At 46.0% G+C, this 23,038-nt stretch overlaps 2 protein-coding genes and 1 long non-coding RNA gene across 4 annotated transcripts; 1 reads left to right on the plus strand and 2 right to left on the minus strand.

The window, feature by feature from the left end:
* Window positions 1-7: 7 nt before the first annotated feature.
* LOC124677432 lies at window positions 8-2,013 on the plus strand. Of its 2 annotated transcripts, none has more exons than XR_006994053.1 (3): window positions 8-350; window positions 433-655; window positions 1,255-2,013. XR_006994053.1 is itself a non-coding variant. In XM_047213420.1 (3 exons), exons 1-3 carry the CDS (start codon window positions 129-131, stop codon window positions 1,274-1,276), a joined length of 447 nt encoding a protein of 148 aa, XP_047069376.1. In that variant the 5' UTR covers window positions 8-128; the 3' UTR covers window positions 1,277-2,013. The 2 variants fall into 2 exon arrangements, 1 of the variants encoding a protein (XP_047069376.1); XM_047213420.1 differs by having other exon boundaries at window positions 453-655.
* Window positions 2,014-9,466: 7,453 nt separating this feature from the next.
* Window positions 9,467-10,285, minus strand: LOC124669235. Its single transcript, XR_006992079.1, has 2 exons — window positions 9,833-10,285; window positions 9,467-9,743 (listed from the first exon to the last, which is right to left on the minus strand). It is a non-coding gene; the product is annotated as an uncharacterized LOC124669235 (long non-coding RNA).
* Window positions 10,286-12,251: 1,966 nt separating this feature from the next.
* On the minus strand, window positions 12,252-21,934 carry LOC124669234 (probable cyclic nucleotide-gated ion channel 5). The gene is made up of 8 exons (XM_047205893.1): window positions 21,849-21,934; window positions 21,115-21,327; window positions 19,776-20,349; window positions 19,227-19,439; window positions 18,136-18,443; window positions 13,491-13,602; window positions 13,183-13,419; window positions 12,252-13,097 (listed from the first exon to the last, which is right to left on the minus strand). Exons 2-8 carry the CDS (start codon window positions 21,141-21,143, stop codon window positions 12,420-12,422), a joined length of 2,151 nt encoding a protein of 716 aa, XP_047061849.1. The 5' UTR covers window positions 21,144-21,327; window positions 21,849-21,934; the 3' UTR covers window positions 12,252-12,419.
* Between the last annotated feature and the right edge of the window lie 1,104 nt (window positions 21,935-23,038).

The following is a 23,038-nucleotide window of genomic DNA, read 5'->3' on the forward strand; positions in this document are numbered from 1 at the left end:
GCGAAAATGCGCTGGTGAAGGCGAAATGGGGCGCGGTCGAAATCGCTCCCGTCGGACGCTGCTATGAGATTCCCGTGCCGGGCCCGCATGCGGGAACGTTTGACCAGCCATTTCCGCAAATACGAGCGATGCGCCGTAGATACATAGCACCTTTTCGTATGTTATACGGTGGTGGCCCCCTGCCGACGTGGGGTATTGGACAGGTTCCACCGAGCCCAGTTAATTCGAAATCCAATCACCTCCTCCCTGCGTCAGACGAGACACACACCCGCAGGCGAGAGCGGATCCTCCGGCTAGATCCCGACGCCGCAGGCGATGCAGGTCGATGGCCGCCCCTAAGGTTCACTCAGGTCAGATCTCCCCGTCTGGTTTCTTATTCGAGCTCTCGCTGAGCGCCGCCGCCTCTCTGATTCCGCTCAATGCTCCCTCCAGCTTGGATTTTCCATCCCTAGATTCGCCTTGGCTCGACCGAGAAGAAGCAAACCAGACGGGAGATGAGGGCACCAGCCCAAGCCGGAGCGTCGACTCTACGAGCTCTGGAAGCAACGGCCGCGCCGGATTTCGCGGAGGTAGCGGAAGTTCCGATGCCTTCTCCAGATGAAGCCGCGGCCCATCTCTCCAATTCACCACCATCGCCTGGGTCATGGAACAACAGGTGCGTAGAGTTTCAGTCGGCGATGCATTTTAATTTGTTGAATAAGGACCCGTACTGCACGCACTTGGGACGAATTAGCCCCATTAACTACCGGATAAAGATCGAATTGCTGGTGGGCTTGAAAGCGCACCTGATTCTAAACAGACGAGATAATCTTACGGATTATAACCGGGAGCAACCAACTTTAATTGGCCGAATGTTTATGAACCAAGTTGGTGTCAACCTCTAGAGGAATCGATCACTGAAACTTTTTAGGTCTGTAGCATATACGAGAAGCAAATCGATATCTTAAGAGAAGCAAAGTTGTTTCAGAGTTTTATTATTCTTATAGTTTGACAGATGGAGATGTTTTTGTTAGGAAAGTGGGTGTGTATTCTAAATCAGATTTACAGTGCTTTTTTGTTTCATAGATAAATAAGGAATTTAGGTTCCTTGAATTACAGTCTGTATGTGGGATACTTCGCATCCTGACTTTTCTGCTTCTTTTGCTTCTCCGATCAAACAGTTCTAGCAAGTGGAATGATTTATTCTCAGATAGTGTTGTAGCATCCACTTTAATACATGCTGTTTAACTTGGACACTCTGTACCTTAAATGCAGGTCATATAACAACCAAGCTTAAGGACTGCCGCTGGAGGATCCCCCCCTTCGCGTTTTGGAATCGCTCCTATTTATTGTTCATCATGATATAGTTTTATGGCTTCGTAATTCAGGCCAGATGATAACCAAACATATGAATTATCCCATCTGCGCCTCACAATCGCCTCCATCTCCACATCCATGGAAGAAGAGGTTCGTTGATTTCCTGTCAATATCAGGATGCTCATTGTTGCTCTCGTATGTTAGCAGAATTATTTTCCTAGTTTTAGTGTGCCAAGGCGGGTCGGTAGTTGCGGCTGAAATTATACCTATGAGGTCATGCAAAATCGCGGACAAATGCTATTTTCAAATGAATTTCTTTTAACAAGCTGACAGCTAATGCGTTTGATTGCAATTCAGCATGTCTGGTGTGATGTACAGTGTCATTTGTAGATGCAGGTGTAGCATCTCCAACATTTCAATAAGGGCCGGCTTATTTTGACCTAAGTTGGTGCATTCATTGTTTAGTTGTATTTTCCAAGTAACAAATGATTAGTCCCCAATAACATGTCCTTTTTTAAGTTCTGGATTTGAGTTCAGATATAGTCCTTCAATTCTCCAGGCCCTTTGCACGAGCCCGAGTTATTCAATGCCAAGTTCCGATGAGGATTATATGCAGTACAGTAGCATTTCATCTATGTATTGCATCTCTGATTTGCCCTTAGGTTTCAAATTTCCATCGCAGTTACTTAGGCTCTTCCTGTATTTAAAAATTCACACTCATTTCATCTATGAACCCACGTTTGTCTATGTTGTTTTTTTTACATTAAGAAAGAACCAAAAATTTATATTAGTCTGGCCGTGACTAGTATAAATTTATACGCAAACAAAATCTATCACACATGAGTTAAGTCGATGCATAGATGATATTGTAAGGACTTTATGATAAAACCTAGAGTACGTCATGGCTAGTTTGTCGAGGACCGCATGGCTAGATTAGGGTTCGACAAGATAGAGAAGGATGCAACTTCGTAGATCTTGAGGTTTTTTCAGATTCGATTGTGTATTATTTCTTACGTTAAGAAAGCATTAAGATTTATCTTAATCTGGCCTTGACTAGTATGAATTTAATGTATCCTATCACAATCTATCACCTAAACAAAACCGATGCATAGAGGATATCATAAGGACTTTATGATAAAATCTAGAGGACGATATGGCAGGTTTGTCGAGGACCGCATGGCTAAAGTAGGGTTCGTCAAGATGGAGAAGGATGCAACTGCGTAATTCTTCAGATTATTTTTGGTGTGCCTTGTCTCCTCTATGAGAAGCAACAATGTACTATGTGGGTGTACTATAAAATATTCTCGATTTATTTTCCATGTGTGTATGATAAAACGACACTCTATGGTATTATGTTTTGTACCACATGGAGATTCTAAAAAGGACCTCATGGAATATATTGTGTTGTATTATGTTGGTTTTTTACATTAAGAAAGCACCAACATTTATATTAGTCTGTTTGTGACTAGTATAAATTTGTATGCAAACAAAATATATCACACATGAGTTAAGTCGATGCATAGAGGATATCGTAAGGACTTTATGATAAAACCTAGAGTACACCATGTCTAGTTTGTTGAGAACCGCATGGCTAGATTAGGGTTCCATGAGATAGGGAAGGATACAACTGCGTAATTCTGGAGATTTTTTTCAGACTCGATTGTGTATTATTTCTTACATTAAGAAAACATTAAGATTTATCTCTCTCTGGTCTTGACTAGCATGAATTTAATGTATCAAACACAATCTATTGTCTAAACAAACCGATGCATAGAGGATAACATAAGGACTTTATGAAAAAATCTAGAGGACGATATGGCTGGTTTGTAGAGGACCACATGGCTAAATTAGGGTTCGTCAAGATAAAGAAGGATGCAACTGCGTAATTCTTGAGATTATTTTTGGTGTGCCTTGTCTCCTCCATGAGTGTATGATGAAACCTTCTCAATTTATTTTCCGTGTGTGTGTGTGAAAATACGGCAAGCACTCCATGGTATTATTGCAATTGTCTGGTGTGACGTACAATTTCATTTGTAGATGCAGGTGTAGTATCTCCAACACTTCAATAAGGGACGACTTCAATGTTGGTTCATTCATTGTTTAGTTGTATTTTCCAAGTAACAAATGATTTGTTCCCAATGAAATGTCCTTTTTTAAGTTCTGGATTTGAGTTCAGATAGTCCTTCAATTCTCCGGGCCCTTTGCACTAGCCCGAGTTATTCACCGCCAAGTTCCGATGAGGATTATATGTAGCACAATAGCATTTCATCTATGTATTGCATCTCTGATTTTCCCTTAGGTTTCAAATTTCTATCGCAGTTTCTTAGGCTCTTCATGTATGTTGAAAATTCACACTCATTTTACGCCTGAGTTTTATGAGTGTTAAGTTTCTACCCCTCATGTATGGTGCTAAAATATTAAATATTTCATCATGTGAGCCATCTGGTAATCTAATAGTATCATTTACTAATGCATTTATGTTTGTGTACCATATAGAGATTCTAACAAAGGACCTCATGAAATGCATTGTGTTGTATTATGTTGTTTATTACATAAAAACCACCAAGATTATATTAGTTTGGTCGTGACTAGTAGAAATGGCAGAATACATTTGTACACCCAAGCATGGGTGTGGGTGTTTTTACAGCCGTTGGATGCTTCAAGATTGGGATAAGATGGCAGGGAGAGAAATCATTTTATTATGCTATTTGCTTCAATTCTGCAATGCTGGTGGGTCCCATGCTCCTCCTGACACGGCTTTCCTCTGCTCCGTCTCCTCTCTCACCGGACAGCAGACCCGTCCACCATCCTCTCTCACATGCGCTAGCAGCTGCCGCACAGTAAAGCATGCTAGGCTTGCCGTAGCACATTAATTACACTTTACTATGTGCACGCTGGGGTTTTTACACTGAATCTCTCTGTTGAGCCCAAGACGCTCTACTGTTGAGGCTACACAACCTACGAGTAGCATGCTCTCGTGAAAAATGAAATTGATGGGTCGAGGGACACCTACTATGATTTCATTTGAGCATCGTCCCAGCACAAAATGTATCTGATGGCTTGCTGAATCAAGGTTTCTTTCAGATGGCAGTTTGCAAATCATATCATCCATTAATAGTGCTAAACTCATACTGTAACCTGGTTTACGCGCCGTGTTCCCAAACGATGTCAGCAAGCTTTACTGAGAGAGCTAGCTGATAACAAGGACTGAATCAAAAGAACACCAAAGTACAGTTTGGTCCCGGTACAGAGTTTGGCTTCCAAAACGTCAGAAAAAGAGTCACCGTCCTCAAGCGACACCATGATGGATGCAAAAAATTACTCGCCGCCGGCATTTTTATTGATCATTATCATTGACAAAACACAACATGAAACAGCTTACACGCCAGTGGTAGTTGGTATAAGAAGAATTTCTTGCTAGGTGTTATCGGACATAAAGGACCAGCTGCTGTTTAACTAGTAACAGTCAACACACGACTAAACCAGAGGAACAAGCCTGAGCCTCGCGCAGAAGCACGCCATGGCGGAAAGCGACGCCGGGGACACCTCCTCGAGCACGCGGTTCAGCGCCAACTTCGGCAGGTCGAGCACCATGAGCGTGGGCTCCCTCGCCGCCTTCTCCTTGGACGACGGAACTTTTCAGACGCCATGCTCCGTCTTGCCCAGCCGCAGGGAGGACCATTGCTTGAGCAGCTCCTGCGGCGGCAGCGCTAGCAGCAGCGCGACGAGGTCAAGCTCCCGCGCGCACGAGCTGACATGGCATGTAGGACGAGGGGTTGACAAGGAGCTGCGTGAAGGCCACGAGCCACTTGGAGCTGGCGCACGCTGTTCTGCCCCGGTCGCCGTCGCTTCATCGGCCGCTCAGGTGGACGCGCGCAGCTGCCGCGACAACCTGGCCCAGGACAGGCTCGCGTTGCCTCCGTCACATCGCCCGCTCCTCCGTTGCCCAACGCCCCCACCTCGCCTACTCCTCCATGGCGCCACCGCGCATGACCCGCTCGACGGCGCCCCTTCGCGCGAAGAAGCTCCCCTTGGTGCGTCGTCACTCCCTCCATAACTTGTTATGGGCTATGGCAGCCATTGCCTGCAAGCGGCCCGATACGCGTCGGTACATCAGCAAGACAAAGAGAGGGGAAGAGAGAAGAAATGGAGGTCCGGCAGCGACACACTTTTTTCTTGAACTCGACTTCCCGATCCCGACGTCTTCCTCGTCGCCGGCCCCCTCTTGGACACCGGCGCTTGTAGCACATGGGGCAGCAGCGCACCGTCGAAATTTGGAGACAGGCGCTCGTCCATGCTGCAGCCCAGCTCGTCGCCGCCGAACCCTTCGTGGCTCGACCCTTCTTCCCTGGACACGGCGTCGAAGCCAGAGCCTTCAGCACCTATTCCCTCGGCGTCGGTGGTGCCTGCTTGGGCGGAGACGCTCGATTCGCCACCTTACGCAGCCCCCGGCGAAGGAATCAGCGAGCCAATGTACTCGGGTACAGGGGAGAAGAAACTTGAGGTTTCACCCCCTTCCAAACAATGGAGAACGGTCCGCTCTGTTGTTGCCCCCGCGGCCATTGCCTGCAGGCAACACTCCTCGCCGTTTAGTACAAGATCCAATGAAAAGGGGGAGACGACGACGGCGCACGTCGATGGCTAACTGTACCTGCGAGTCGGCGGCGCGTGTGGACGGCTCGCTGGCGACGGCAGGGCCGGCGCATGGGGACGATGCACGGCGAAGACGTACGATGGCGACGTCGGCGTCCTTGACGGCTCGCTGGCGACGGCAGGGCCGGCGCACGGGGACGACGCACGATGGCGACGGCGGCGACGTCTGCGTCGTCGACGGCTCGCTGGCGACGGCGGGGACGGCGCATGGCGAAGACGTGCGCTGGCGACGGCGGCGTGGATGGCTCGCTGGCGACGGCGGAGACGTCACACGGCGGATGGCGGCGACGTCGGCGACGTGGACGGCTTGCTGGCGACGGCGGCGACGGAGCGCGGCGGGCTGGCGACGGCGGCGACGGAGCGCGGCGGGCTGGCGACGGCTGCGACGGAGCGCGGCGGGCTGGCGACGGCGGCGACGGACCGCGGCGGGAGCTATCTGCGCGTCGGCGGCTAGAACATCAGGGAACACGGGGGAGAGGGTTGGGGATGGAGGACAGAGCCCCTACCACTTTTTGGTAGACAGCACGTCTCCTGTCCCCCGACGCGAACAGCAGGTAGCGTACCGTCTGGCAAAAAGCCGGGAGAAAAGGAACAACGGGCGTGACAGGAAAATGAAAAGTGGAGGATAATGTTTCACCATGTCAGACTTTGCACCAATCTTCAGGTTTAGATCACCGGCAAAGAAGACACCCACACCCATGCTTGGGTGTACAAAATCCACACTCAGTAGAAATGTAATTTATATGCAAACACAATCTATCACATTAGTTAAATCGATAAAACCTAGAGTACGTTATAGCTAGTCTATTGAGTACCGCATGGCTAGATTACGGTTCGATGAGATAGAGAAGGATGCAAGTGCGTAATTCTTGAGATTTGTTTAGATTCAACTGTGTGTTATTTCTTACATTAAGAAAGCATTAAGATTTATCTCAGTCTGGTCTTGACTATTATGAATTTAATGTATCTGAACACAATCTATCGCCTAAACAAAACCGATGGCTAGTTTGCCGAGGAATGCATGGCTAGTTAAAATGTAGTTTCAGGGGGAATATCGATGAACCGCATGCCTAAGACATTTGTTCTCAAATCCATATAGATTTGCTAATCGCCTATATTTGTTTAGGTGTAAAGGTACTATATTGAGGGTTAATATCTCTATGTTGAGGGTTATTATTGATCATGTATTCTTTATCGTGCAGTCCCCGTATTTGGAGAATTTTGTTCTACAGAAATCCAAAAAATGGCAGGAAAATTATATCACCATGCAACTTGTGTTGAATGACAATTATGTAAATTGTTTGTGAAACTGTTTACTTGTAGTGTTTTCGAAAGTTGTCCTTAGGCGGAGTTCATGTGAGGACACATGCGTATTAGACTAGCATATCGATTGGGTTATAACTGTGTGTTACACGGCATGGAGATATCAAACCAGTGATGTGGACACACGTTATGAACAACTAGAGGCCGCTACCAACTATTGTCAGAGTAGAAGTACATGTGTCATGTCTATTCGCGTGTGAATATATAGGGTCGCACACTTAAGGGGTTGAAAGCCTAATCCGAATTGGATCCGCATTTGGCTAGGATCAAGGTCCTAATGGGACTCAAGTGTTTAAACCCATCAGGGATGCCTATACAAGAGAGGGTGGGATGAGCTGATTAGGGTTGAACCACTGCACCTAGCCGCCACGTACTCCTCTCACACCTTAGTTGCACGTGTTGACCTAGCAGTCCATAGATATGGAGATGTCAAACCAGTGATGTGGACACATGTTATGAACAACTAGATGCCGTTACCAACTATTGTTCGAATAGAAGTACCCGTGTCATGTCTATTCGCGTGTGAACATATAGGGTCACACACTTAAGGGGTTGGAAGCCTAATCCAGATTGGATCCACATTAGACTATGCTCAGGGTCCTAACGGGATTCAAGTGTTTAAGCCCATCATGACGCCTATATAAGAGAGGGTGGGGCGAGCTGATTAGGGTTGAACCACTCGATCTAGCCACCACGCCTCTCATGCCTTAGTTGCATGTGCTGATCTAGCAGTTCGGCGTGTGGCGCTTCCACTTCGTAGGTGCGGATATATTGGAGGTGCTGTACTTGTAGCACTTGGATGAGCCATACATGAGGGAGCTTCTCAAGGGACTGCCTGACGTGCTTCATAGTCTAATCTGGTACAAAATTTTGTTTATGTGGTAATCTCGCGATCTATGACTACATCAATCCTAGCCTACCCGGATGCCTAAATTTCCACCATCATGATTCGGATGTTTGTGGCTCTAGCATTGGACTTCACCTTGTCCGTCTTGGCCATCAACTTCCCTCTGATGGCCCTCACATTCATCTCCTTGAGAGCAACGCTCTGATCGTCTGCAAGCCGGAGAGCCTCCCACTTAAGTTCATGTTTGGGTTCACTCCCGCCAACTATCATGCATCTACTGAGGTTCCGAAAACGAATTCCAAGCACCCAATAAAAATATCCGGGCCGGCATTTTATCCGGGATGTGTTCAGGTCATTTTTTGTGAATCAACTGAAACCAGCGGTTATTATCTAGACTGGGCCTATATTCGAGCATTCAGGTAAGGTTTTATGAGCACCGTTGCAAGCAAGACTGTATCAGTAGAAAAATATTCAGTTCGTCGGCGAAAATTGCATTCAACTATTTGTAAATCAGGACCATATGAAATTATACATTGTTTCAAAACTGGACTGCATAAAAGAAATCATAAGGTTGCTTCCATTTGTCGGGAAGAAGAATCACAATTTTTCTACTCTGATGGTACGATGCTACCAAACGGTCCGTACTGCTGCGACCATCGGTGATTGGACGGTTGTACTAGCCTGCATCGACTACACGGAGCGGCAGCGGGACCTGGTATAGGATTCCAATCAATGCCCGGGTGGCCATGCGGCCCATGCCGCGAAGCTGAAAAATCCAACGTTCGTACATGTGTGCTTTCTCTGATCGATGTACTATATGAATCCGCAAGAGGCACTGAATGATCGGTGTATGAAGGACTTCATACGATAGAGTAGTACATGCAATCCAGGAATCTGAATGCGTGTGGTGCATCTGAGCATATATTTAGATCATTCAGCAGAAAAGTTTGCTGAGAAAGCATGCACGCGCATTTCCCGAATGCCATATGTTTACTTGAATGGAGCGTATTCAAAAACGCTAGTAATGCATCTGAATAGCAGTACAGAATCTACTATTCTGTCCAGTCCCGCGCGGTAGAGTCCAGAGTGCCGAACCATACAGTCCTTCCTTTAAAATATGTACGGACATCTATCTCCAGGTATCAGTAAAATCAGGAGTTTAAGTTGGCACAATCAGATCAAAATAGCTTAACGAAACCCACAGAATATGTCATTCTAACAAATTAAAATAATCTGGCTTTATGGGGAGTACCGCCTAGAACAACGGTAGAGTACAACACCAATCGCTATAAAGTCCTGCCATTTGCAAACTGCATGGTCACGATCAATTTGATGATAAAAGACAAGTTTTCATGTACAGTTATAGTTTCTCACACATTAAGCTGGAACATAGTTCTTCTATATTACTACATGAATTGTTGATCAGATTGAACGGAAGGCCTATTTAAATAATATGAAGGCAACTACAGCAAAACAGAGTAACACCTATACTGACGAGCATTTCCTATACTGCAGAGATGCACTCATTGGCATAACTGTTTGGAGATCTCGAAGCTTCATCTGATTAATTCTTTCAGCTTGAGCTCCCTCTGCTCAAATTTACCGATGGCAGCCAAGGAAACTCCTGCCAGTGTCAGCCATATCGAAAGCCGCGTTCAGCTAAGCACTGGTGGGCAAAAAACAAGCAGATGGTACATTCAGAACACAAAATACCTCAGATTCCAGATCAGACTCGATGTGGATCTCGCCTTCTTCTCCTTGGAAGCCGTTCCACGGGAACATTGCGATCTAGATCCTCGATTTGACGCTCGATCTCTTCATTGGATCTATCAAACATGACATTATCGGAGAGTTTACAGGATACGATGCCCGGATCTGGATCCTGAAGGTGGATGAGCCAAGCAAATCGATAAAAGAAAAAATAAACGGAGCAATAGACATGAATAACAGCATATGTAGAGAAATGGATATAGGAAAAATGCCTCATAAGAGCTCCTCGCTTGACAGAGATGAATCTGGATCGCCTTCTTCTCCTTTGAATCCGGTCCACGGGGAGATAGCGAGGTAGATCTTGGTGAGAGTTAAAGAGATCTCGATTTGACCTGGCGAGAGAGAAGAAGCGGAGAAATCGCGGCATCGATATCAAGCTTGGCGGCGGCGGCGGCGGCGGCGGCGTAGCAAGATCGACGGTGACTGGAATGGCAGACGGGGAGGACGGGTGCGGTGTGGGGGCGAGAGACGCGTATGGAGACAACCATGGCCCCACTAGCAGGGAATCTTCAGTCTATACACGCTTACAGAAAATCAAATACAAGACCAATACACAGCGATACGGAGAGATACACACAGCTTGGTCAACGGGGAGCGCAAATCCCAACAGACAGCAACGGCCTCGATTTTGCATGCGCCCCATTTTAACAGCACCATCTGCGGGTCCGTCCCTAAGAGCATCTCCAGCCGCGTCCCCCAAACCGTCCCCCAAACCGCGCCGGATCGAGCGTTTGGGGGACGTGTTTCGTTCGTGCCGCGTTTGGGGGACGTCGCTTCCCAGCCGCGTCCCCCAACGCCGCCCCAAACATTTAAAATAATTTTTTCGGCATTTTTATTTCAATTTCCACAAACTAATACATAATTTGGAACGTGGTTTACACGAAAACACGCTTGGAACATGGTTTTCCACAAACTAATACATAGTTTGAACCATGGTGGACACAAATATAAAATATTGCAAAGAAACTAAACCTAACTAGGCCGTGCATCGAAGGTTTCGTGTGTTCGCTGCTAAGAAAGAACACTCGAGGGCACACCCGATCACCTAAAGCTGGAAAATCCAGCGGGAGGATGGTGCCCTTGTTGGTTCTACCGATGAGGCGAACGAGCAGAAACCTCCGTGCACGTATTCGCTCGCGAAGAAACAACACTCATTCGGTCGTCCTCCTCGTCGGTGCTTGTCGTCGTCCCCGTCGACGTGGTAGTCCCGGAGGCGGCGCCTCTCGTCGAAGACCTTGACTTTCATGTCCTCGTTGCCGAAGTAGGAGAACACGAGGATGAAGCCGGCTTGGAGGCCGTGGTGGCGCGCGAACTTCTCCCGGCCGATGTTGAGGTACATCTTGCCGCGCGCGTCGTAGATCGCCTTGACGATCCACCGGCGATAGCCGCACGAATGCTCCCGCGGATGCATCGTGCGCGGGCGTACGCCGCCGACGTACTCGGCGAAGGAGTCCGGCAGCCTCTGGATGCCGCGCGGGTCGCCCTTGAGGACGTGGACGAACTCGAACAGGACGTCCGGCTCCACGTCCATCTCCGACGATGATGCGTGGAAGGCGACGGCGAGCGTTCAGCTACGCCGCGGCCACGACCACGACCACGGCCGCGGCCGCGAGGTCCGCCTCTACCAGACATAGCGTCGAGTCTTGTTGAGAGATGGTGGCGGCTAGGGTTTGGGAGAGAGGCGCTAGGGTTTGTGTGTGAGAGGGACGATGAGAGGCGCCCCTTTTTATAGGCCGGAGGGAGGCGGAGGAGCGGTGGCGCTCATTAGCGCCGGCACGCAGAGCTAGGCGCGACGGGACGCGTCGCTGCGCCCTCTGCGGGAACTGCACCGTCGCTGCGCGCCAATAACTTCCGTCGCGAGGTAGGCGACGGTTAGGTTTAAATTAATTGTGCCGGCGGCGGGTCGGCCCCGCCACTCCCGCTCTCGCTTCGTTGTGTCCGGCGTCCCCGGTGCGTCCCCTGTGGGACGGGGACGGGCTCGGGCGCCGGACACCGAATGGGGGCGCGCCGGACGAAAAAGGGCTTTGGGAGACGCGGCTGGAACGCTTTTTTTGTCCGGCGCGCCCCAAATCCCTTTGGGGGACGCGACTGGAGATGCTCTAAACCTCTTCTCCCCTAACCTGCGAGGCTGCGACTTTGCCTTTGTAAACCGTCTGATTAGTCACATTTCTAAGCATTTGAATCAGCAGACAACGCCCATCACTCCATTAGTCCATTTATATAAGCTACAAACCATAAGTCGCGGTAATATTGTACGGAGTACTACCACAGCTGATCTTTTTCAGTACTGCAAATATTGTACTGTACCATAAGTCGCAGTAATATAAGTACTGCAAGAGTGAGACATAGATTCAGAAATTTCGGGCAACGGAGAAATAGCAAAACTGAGACATTATACATTTTCATCTTCTATAGTGAACTTCTACAAGCATAATGTTGTGAAGCTGTCTTTGAATTTTGTACACAATCTACAGACCACTTCGGTCAACATCGTCATAAGTACAGGCATTTCGCGTGTGAGTGGTCTTGTTTAGTCAGCATCCTCGACACCAAAATCTGGTTCCGGAGGCTTTGGCAATCTCACAATGGTGGGAACGGTCTTGTTCCGAAGCCGGTGAACTCCCCGGAGGGCGTTGGCTGCGAACCGAGACGCATAGATGGTTGCTCCCAGGCTAGGGCCACTGCTACTGCTCTGGCGGTTCGCCGCCTCTTCTTCCCTGCGACGCTGCTCCGCCATCTTCCTCTTGTAGTAGCGGCGCCAAGCCGCCTGAACGAAGCATGCACCCCAGGTCCTCCACTGCTGCGAGTAGAACCGGAACGTGTGCTGAACCTGCCTACTGTGGAGTCTCCTGAACTGGCTGGCCACGAATTTCAGTTCATCGGCGCGCAAGGAGAATGCCTCAACCTCACTTAGAGCTTTCACTGTACGGGTCGAAGATGGGAAATTGGCAGCAGACTTGGGATCCAATGCCCACGTGAGTAACTCCTCGCCACAGAAATCACCCTCCTTTAGCTGGACCTTGTTGAAGAACCCACTCCGTCCCCCATCAGTGGTCATACTCTCCAAACAGCCGTGTAGAATAAACTGCATCTCGTCCACTGGATCACCTTCCCTCAAAATGTATTCGTGCTCGGTGTAGAGTGCAGGCCTTAAGCGCTCGCATATTGCATCTAGCAATCTTTCATCCATATTCTCAAACAAAGGTACCTATCAGCAGCAAAACAAAACAAGGTCAGAGATCAGTGTAATTCACTACAAGATGCGGAAAGATAATTGACCAGACATATCCTACCCTTTTCACCAAACCCAAACAGAGATGGCGTTTGATGTCCCTCCTAAGATCTTTTGGAAGGGTTTGAACCAAATTTTCTTCATCTACTCCTCTGGTCTCCAACCACCTGTACCGTTCATATCGCCTTACTCGTTCTCTGATTTGCGGTGGCAGTGAACGGTGATGCATCCACCTCTCAGCATCTCGTTTTTTAACTCTCATCTCTTCAAGGCGTATAGCAACTGATTGAAGGTAGGTCTGAAAAGAAAAGGTTAGAATCAGGCAAACAAAATTGCTGAAAAGATAGTTTCCAAGCAATGTCACTCTACCTGCATGTTACCGATGAGGAGCGCAAACAGGATTAGTCCAAGGATGCATATAGCAATAGAGAATAACACCTCCCAGGGATATGTGCTTGTTACAAACCCTTGGCCAAGGGTACTGTTAAACAGAAGGAAGTTAAACATAGCAAGCATAATGAACCACAAATATAGGATATTGAAATGAAATACTCTCTAGCCGCAAACATTAGTCATTGTGCAGACAGAAACGATCTTCAAGGTACCACTGCTAATTTCTATCAGAATAGTTTGTTAAGGATCGCAAAATAGTACACTATAGTAAAGCCTAATATATCATGGAAGTAGATTTCACAGCAAATCTAGTAATGTGAATTTCATGCTGCCAATTAAAAGAAAAATATATAACAAAGGTCCATTAGTCTTTGAAATGTTTAACCAATACAGTTTCTAGAACACCATACATTTACAATTGGAAAGAGTACACGGAAAATGACAATAGCAAATATAAACTTGCAACAACAAGAGTGCAACTTTTGACATTCAGGCAGAAGGAACCAGGTTAATGAGGATCCGGGGTTCAAAAAATAGCTTTTGTTAGATTTCCGGCCTAAGCCACCAGTGTTCTGGACAGGCTGCTTGGCATGCCATTTTTGTTGTACATAACATAAAATCCTGTGCTTTCTTCATCTTGCATGACTAACATTATCAGAGTTCTGTTCAAGATAAAACCGCCCTCTTTCTATGTGTTATTGCAGATCCTGCTACTGACCAGGGAACCAGGAATCGGCGGCAGCTCTCTTTGGCTCCCTCCTCTCGGTTATTTTTTTTATCACACAAATCATATTTGTATCAGTAAGTTTAGTTCTAACATTATTATTTCCAAACAAAACCTAATCTAACACCAGTGATCAGTCAGTCCAGATTAAGCTTACAAGTAACACGGCTTATACAATATGTCATATTCTCCCAAAAAACCTGGCTCCAACCCATGTGGTTTTCCGGACCATAAAGCTAACCAATATTAAATCACAAACCGAGCAATGGACAGAGCGAATCAGTTTCGGTCACTTCGGCTTCGGTTCAGGGAGTTATTTGCAATTTACGAGACCGAGCATTCGGTGTATCGATCGATCGGTTCGGTATTAGGTTTTGGACAGAACGCACCAAACAACTGGGGGCCTTTGTCGCGTGGCGAGCAAGACCCGCTGGCCGAGGACGAGGCACCATGCGGTGAACTACCTCGGCCAGGAGCTCCGCGGCGGGCGAGGTACCTAAGCCCGACCGCCCGTGGGATGGTGGTGGCAGAGCCGGCAGCACGTGGACGCGCATCTCGGGGGACTGGACACTACATCCGGCTTAGCGAGTGCTTGCCACCATGTAAAACAAATTTGGGCTAATTTTAAGAAGGTCGAGAAAATCATAAATTTACAAACGGACCGTTTGATCCTACTTAAACCAGTTTTTGTAAGCAAGTGATTTTTTTGATCTCCTCTAAATCAACTCAAATTTTATACACATAATCTCTTACACAAGAGTGGAGAGAATATGAAGGTTTTACATTTTTTTATTTTTTTTGAATTTGGGGGGGCACCTTGTGGAACTCGTGGATAGTGAAAGCCACTCTAAACATATTTTAGTTAGTGGCAGACAAGGCAGACAAAATGCAACATATATCAAATAAAAGGTAACATGTAATAAAAGCAACATTTGTCACATAGGAGGTAACATGTGAAAAACGCAACCAGCAGTCATGACAGGAGCAACGTCTCCATGCAGTTACAATGCCCAACAGTGATATCATATGAACAGACTGAGCAATGGAATTTTCACATGGTTCTAGCAAATGTATCATTACGAAAACGAAGTTTTCACATGTATCTTCCGGATTCATGGCAAGGCAACAGAACAAGCATCACTTTGTCTTCCTTTTCTTCTGGCTACTACGCACTATTTCTTGAATCTCATCGGGCAGCTTTGCTTTGTTTTGGGAGTGCAAAAGAAGGTACCCCCACTTTACGAGCTTATACCCTTCAACATCGTTCTGCAAATTGGAATGAAAAGGAAATGCAGGTCATGCACAATGTTTTTTGCATCATCTATGACTCCTGAAGGAGAATGTAAAGTAAGGGGAATATGCTAACCGTCATGAATATGGGAGTTGTTCTTCCATCGAAACACTCAATGCAAGCCATACATCCAAAAGCGCTGTCTGTGGGCATGGCATGGAAACTAAGACCTGCAGGACTGCATTTATTTGCGTCGGCAATTGGGGAAGGGCGGGAGCAATTCATAAAGGCTTGTTCTAGATGCTTCACGAATATTTCAGTCCAGCTCTTAAACTGCTCAGGCAATTTCGAGTCCCTTGAATGCAATATCATGACCTGGTCATTTACCTCCACATTGACAACAAACACCACCCATTCTCCATCTTGGATGATATGACAGCTTATCTGCAAAAACTAGCATGTCTTAGGAGCGTATTATCAGTGTATTATCATTACAATCTCGCACCACTTACGAATCCCTTCTCCATATTGCTCGGCTTTAATCTCTTCCTCAATCGCTTTCACCAATGCTTCGTCGATCGCACTCAAAAACAATTTGCTATCGGACCTTTTAATCGACATCCAAAGTTTTGTTTCTTGCAGAAACCTTACCAGTGCTTTTGGGGGGGTGATGATTCTATGTTTGTGGTACTGAGTATTTTCAGTTTTGTCATCATACTTCACGCACTCGACGAATGCATTCATGACTTAATTGCCCTGAAAATCATGAATGCATTCGTCGAGTGCGTGAAGTATGATGACAAAACTGAAAATACTCAGTACCACAAACATAGAATCATCACCCCCCCAAAAGCACTGGTAAGGTTTCTGCAAGAAACAAAACTTTGGATGTCAGTTAAAAGGTCTGATAGCAAATTGTTTTTGAGTGCAGACCGACGAAGCATTGGTAAAAGCGATTGAGGAAGAGATTAAAGCCAGCAATATGGAGAAGGGATTCGTAAGTGGTGCAGGATTGTAATGATAATACACTGATAATACGCTCCTAAGACATGCTAGTTTTTGCAGATAAGCTGTCCTATCATCCAAGATGGAGAATGAGTGGTGTTTGTTGTCAATGTGGAGGTAAATGACCAGGTCATGATATTGCATTCAAGGGACTCGAAATTGCCTGAGCAGTTTAAGAGCTGGACTGAAATATTCGTGAAGCATCTAGAACAAGCCTTTATGAATTGCTCCCGCCCTTCCCCAATTGCCGACGCAAATAAATGCAGATCCGCAGTGTCTTAGTTTCCATGCCATGCCCACGTGACAGCGCTTTTGGATGTATGGCTTGCATTGAGTGTTTCGATGGAAGAAAAACTCCCATATTCATGACGGTTAGCATATTCCCTTACTTTACATTCTCCTTCAGGAGTCATAGATGATGCAAAAAACATTGTGCATGACCTGCATTTCCTTTTCATTCCAATTTGCAGAACGATGTTGAAGGGTATAAGCTCGTAAAGTGGGGGTACCTTCTTTTGCACTCCCAAAACAAAGCAAAGCTGCCTGATGAGATTCAAGAAATAGTGCGTAGTAGCCAGAAGAAAAGGAAGACAAAGTGATGCTTGTTCTGTTGCCTTGCCATGAATCCGGAAGATACATGTGAAAACTTCGTTTTCGTAATGATACATTTGCTAGAACCATGTGAAAATTCCATTGCTCGATCCGTTCATATGATATCACTGTTGGGCATTGTAATCGCATGGAGACGTTGCTCCTGTCGCATCGGCTGGTTGCGTTTTTCACATGTTACCTCCTATGTGACAAATGTTGCTTTTATTACATGTTACCTCTTATTTGATATATGTTGCATTTTGTCTGCCTTGTCTGCCACTAACTAAAATATGTTTAGTGTGGCTTTCACTATCCACGAGTTCCACAAGGTGCCCCCCCAAATTCAAAAAAAATAAAAAAATGTAAAACCTTCATATTCTCTCCATTCTTGTGTAAGAGATTATGTGTATAAAATTTGAGTTGATTTAGAGGAGATCAAAAAAATCACTTGCTTACAAAAACCGGTTTAAGTAGGATCAAACGGTCCGTTTGTAAATTTATGATTTTCTCGACCTTCTTAAAATTAGCCCAAATTTGTTTTACATGGTGGCAAGCACTCGCTTAAGCCAGATGTAGTGTCCACAACCTCTGTTCCTAAATATAAGACATTTTGGGAGTTCGAATGGGGGTGCAGATCTAATGTACTAAGCTAGGAAATTTCATTTATGAGTCTCCAAGTTCCGTGTGTTGCTGCTTCCCAGTTCTTACATAACACTCGCAAAATTTGTCTGGAGTGGCCATCATACAGAGCTAATTAAATCTCTTGTTCTATAGAAGATGGCGATAAATGGACTTTACACACAATTCCACAATTAAACAACTCGTGTTTCAGCAAAATGACTCAGTTTGTGGGGACTGTCAAACTCAGAGACATTCAAACAAAAATAGGCACAATAACAGATTCATGTACTCCCTCAGTTATGTAAGACCTTTTAGCCTTTTTCGTAAATGCATGTATCTAGACCCGTTTAGTGTGTAGGTTCACTCACTTTGGTCCGTACCTAGTCCACTTTGAAATATCTAAAAAGTCTTACATTAGTGAACAGAGGAAGTACTATTTTTTCCATTACCTTAGGTTTTGCAATCCCCACCAGAAGCAATAACAAAGTTTAGAGACAAAGTTTCCTGGAACAAGTATTCCAGAGACCAACGCTTGCTGATAGATACCAAAGTTGAAAGCATCAGCAGCACTATCAGTACCATTGCACTTCTTAAATATTTGGGTACTATTACTCCAACTGTTATAGCTGACACTGCTAGCATGATTGGCACTACAATACAAGTAGCTTGGATCACAGCCAGCGCTAGTGTGACAGTTGAAACGCCAGCAACTATCTTCCCGCTCAATTGTTAAGAAGTACCACAGAGTGCCAACATTCTGCAACAAATAGTGTATAGAAAAAATACAGCATAAGTCAAAGAAAACATGAATGCGTACAACAAAGTAAAGACAAAACTTATGATCAATGTTAACTACGTCTCATTTAACATGATGTTAGACAATAATGACAGGTGCAGGAAAAGGGATACCGTCAAAAGTTAACAAAGGTAAATCATCGAAATATATTTATAATATCTAATAGGCCAATTGGCAATGCCTACAATGTATTGTGCACAATCTTCAGGTTCTGAGAAATCCTATAATCTATCCTATGTGACAGGATAGCTGAAGACTTCAAATGGTAGGATGCAAATTTATATGAGTTATAGGGAATGACTCTCCTACTACTCCAGGCACTCATCATAATGTGAAATAAGGAGAAATAACTGTGATGCTCTCCAGATGAAGACGTGGTAGACGCTAGGGTTCTACCAGGTCTAGGGCGGAGGTTGTATGGGTGGAAGGGAGGGTGGCGAGGTTGGAGGCGCGGACGTCGGCGACTCGGCGCCGTGGCCGCGCGTGAGGAGGAAGGCGGCGGTGCGCTGGAGGCGGCGGCTAGGGTTTAGGGATCCCGTCTCCTGAGGGAGACGGCAACAAATATGTTTTTTGCTTGTCATAAAACGAAGGGGTACATGTGTTTATAAATAGGCTAGCTACTCGAAACCCTAGATAACTTGGGCTAAGCCCTTAATTCGGTCCACTATTGGGCCTCTTCCATGCATACTGGAGCCCGACCATAACAAGACGCTCCCAGCTGAATAAGGATAGGCAAAAACTTACATGACCAGCAAGCATAAACCAGAGAAGATAGTAACCAGCACCAGCCCAGGCAGTTTCAATAAAAACACCAGCTGTCCTTTTCAAATCAGTGGTCACGGGGAATATTCTTAGCAACCTTGGAATGTATTGACATAATACAACCCAAACCAGAGCATTTTTTGTAGCCAGTACGTCTGGACCATCAGAACTGTGGAGATATCTCCAAACTACAATCTGTCAATTAACAACAAGATAGTTCAAGCCATCAAGGTAAACTGGAAAAAAATGCTTATAACTAAGCAGAAATCATAGTTCAGAATATGGACAGAAAGTACTGCTGCATAATTATCTGTATGGTTGTATGCAAGTAATGGTACTAATTTCGCTGAAGCAAAACTGTGCTGAGTGTAGAGGCAGGCTAGTCAAATCATAAACTATCCAGTGCTGAAGTTTCAAAATAGTTGGAAGGCTCTTTTTACGTAAACAAAAGGATTACTGTTTCTAATATAAAGACTATGGGACATTTAAGTAAACTTCAGGTTGTTGAAGAGCAAGACTGTTAAGAAGTACCTGTGGAAGTGGTAGCAATGCAAAGAAATCCATTATAAAGTAGCTCTTAATGTACCGCATCGCAATTAACATTGGATCAATCACAAGCTCGCCACTTCCAAACACTCGAGAAGATGGAGCAACATAAGCAGTGCGGAATTGAAGGAACACTCGAATAAGATAGACACAATCAATAATAGTTCGTATTGTTGTTGCTGTCACTGCCAAGTCCTTATCTATACCAATGCAATTTGAGTTGCTGATGATGGGTAGGAAGAAGAAGAGCGGATCCACTCCAACAGCGAATATACATGACACGAAGAAAAATCTATTCATTCGCAAAAGGAACTTTTCCTGAGGATCAAATATATTCTTCTTAAAAGATTTAAGGTCTTCCGCAAAAGCTGTCTTGGGAGCGCCAGATGTAAGGGACTGTCTAAGTGATATGATTCTTCCAGAACCCTTTCTCATCCCTGACATGAGTGATTTTAATGGGTTAAACGAATCATAACCAAACCCAGGCATGCTGAACCTCCGGCTGCTCCTCGCCCCTATTTCAGATTGTACAGATGACCTAGGGCTTGACTCTTCCAGCCTACATAAAGTATACGAATATAATTGAAACATATTCACAACAGTCAACAGTTAAACAAAAGTAGAATAAATGTGAATGAATAGTGCACAGTGAGAAGTTAAAACATATAACTCTGATGGGCTGATACATGAAGGAAAAAAAAGGAAAAGGAAAAGGAAAATGAGAATCCCCCTGCTTTTTCCTTCATCACTCAAACATGAAGGAAAATGTAAAAGGTAATGGCTGACTTTCTTTGTTCTTGAAGAATCTTACACTGACGCAACTCGTACAGCTAAAGCGCTAAAACCTAGCTATCAGTACAGCATAAAGGAAAATGTAGACACATTACCGGCTTCACCTATTTCTTCTTCGAAAAAGTAACATGAGCTAACTCTTACAGGCAAAAAACGAAGATCAAATAATTAGCAAACAAAGAGCCAAGACATGTCTAAACTAAGAGAGACAGCAAGGAAAGATGTCAGGTGTCAGATGAGGGGTTAAAGGATACCATAGGAAGAACCCGTGAAATATTTGTTGTAGAAATGGACCATACAGCAACAATACCTATTTCAGCTACAGGGTTACCACTATATACAGGAGAAGACCAAGAGCAAATTGGTACAAGTGATCAAGCACATTTTATTTTAATTTTTCAAAAAAAAGGCAGAAGATTTCTCGCATTCAATTAATTGCGAGAGTTACAGCATGCAAACGATAAAGATTACAGAAACGACCTTTTGGAGTTATGAAAGAATACTAAAAGTGCTATTTAAGGAGATGACAAACCTCCTAAAGGTGTCTCTGTGTCTGTCCATGTATGGAGCTTTCTGAGCCACAATCAAACATAAGGCCGTGTCAAATGAAGAGTAATGCTGGTGAAAGATCCCCCACTGCTCCGAGAACTGTCACCAATCTACCATTTCGTGGATCAACATTCACTTCCATTTTTTTCCATGCTGTCAATAGGGCACCCACAGTCCCCGCGCCAAATGCCCTGATCTGTTTGATCAATCACACATAATCAATATACAGAATACGAGTGTAAGCATAATAGGAAATTGTCAGGTGAGCGTGATACATATAGGACAAATGCAGTTGCAGCGCACAGATAAAGAACGGAAGCACTTGAATTAGGAAAACCTCCTATTAACGGGTAGCATCCATCCAAGTATGCTACTAAGCTGAAGCAGCGTAATATAAGCAAGAGATTCACCAATAATGGAATCACGCAGCTCTAAACGCGTGCAGAAACTACGCCTTCGTTTCCCCTATGCTAGCGATGAAAGGGAGTAACTGAAATCCATCTAATCCTTCGTCTCTCCCGGCCCGAGGCTGATCCAGATCCACGAGCCTGGCTAGAGCGGGCACGCACCGCGGCTCCCGGAACGCGGCCGCACGCAGCGACCAAATCGAAAGAACGACATCAGCATCGATTATGCGCAGCAGAAGCAGCCAGAAAAAAAAAAGGCACCGAGAAATCGAGGTGGGAGAGGACGGTTTGCGTCCGGCGGGTGGATCACCTGCGAGCCGTGCGGGGAGCGGGGGTCGAGGGAGAGGAACCGGCGGCGAGGTCACGAGCGGGGCGGGGCGGGGGCGGGCAACGGGGCAAGAAAAGGGGAAGCAGCAGCACGGCTTCGGAGAAAGGAGAGAGATAGGCAGTCAGTCAACGAGGGGAAGCGACTGCTTGGCTTCGGCTTGGGTTGCTCCGGCACTCTGGCTGGCTGCTGGGTCCGGGGGCGTCAACGAGAAAACGGACGGCCATTGGGCAAACCTGGACAACGGGCCGGGCCCGGCCCGGCCCCACCTAAAAATGCCTGGCATGGTATGGCCCGGCCATGTCGTGCCGGCACACGGGCACAGGTGCCTCGCCTTCGCTAAATGTGCGGGCCCATGGCCCGTATATCTCGTGTGCCAACGACGTTCATGCGGCGTGGCTGACCGGCGGGCAACTCTAGGCGTTGATTCCTGGCGGCTGGTGGTCAGCTGAAACCCAATGATGAGGTGGCGGCGTGGCGCATGGCGATGAACGAGCAAAAGGAGGGGTCTGGGTGAGGACAAGGAAGGAGAGGGAGTTAGAGCAGTAGAGGCTAGAGCGGATGCAGTTGATTTGTTCACACCTCGCTCGAAAGCCTCCAATACTTGATGGAATTGGTCAATCGATCGCGTACTTAGGGTATGATTGGTTGCTCACAACTTTTGCTCTGCATCTATGGAACATGACTCGATGGATGATGTCCGGATTAATGCAACCTCTAATCCATGTTGTGCAAGTTGTTTGGTTGCCAACAATTCCTACTCTGCATCAGTTGGGAAGCAAAGTCACTGGAGTTTGGTTGCCTACAAATCGCGTTTGAGCTAATGCACGGCTGTTTAGTTACGTATGACGTGCGAAATACGATCAACTCCTAGACTTCTTGGTGAGCTTACCCAGTTCATCGAAGATGTCTACAAGGTGTCCGACGAAATAGAAAAAAACATGACAACAACCATATATCACATAATCAGCAAGGCTAGCATACGGATTAGTTCTAGCAGTAGAGTTGCACCCCGGATATTGTTTCTACTGCTATTGCATGTTTGTGATTGATACTTGTCATTATTTTGTGGGGAGATTATATATTTGGATTGTGTTGTAGTCATTATGCCTCTGGTCCACATCATGTTTGACACTTGTGAGTAGTTTCCCACGTTCCTGGGGGCATAAGATGAT

This window comes from Lolium rigidum, chromosome 7 (assembly GCF_022539505.1).
Source record: "Lolium rigidum isolate FL_2022 chromosome 7, APGP_CSIRO_Lrig_0.1, whole genome shotgun sequence".
NCBI classification, from domain to species: Eukaryota; Viridiplantae; Streptophyta; class Magnoliopsida; order Poales; family Poaceae; genus Lolium; species Lolium rigidum.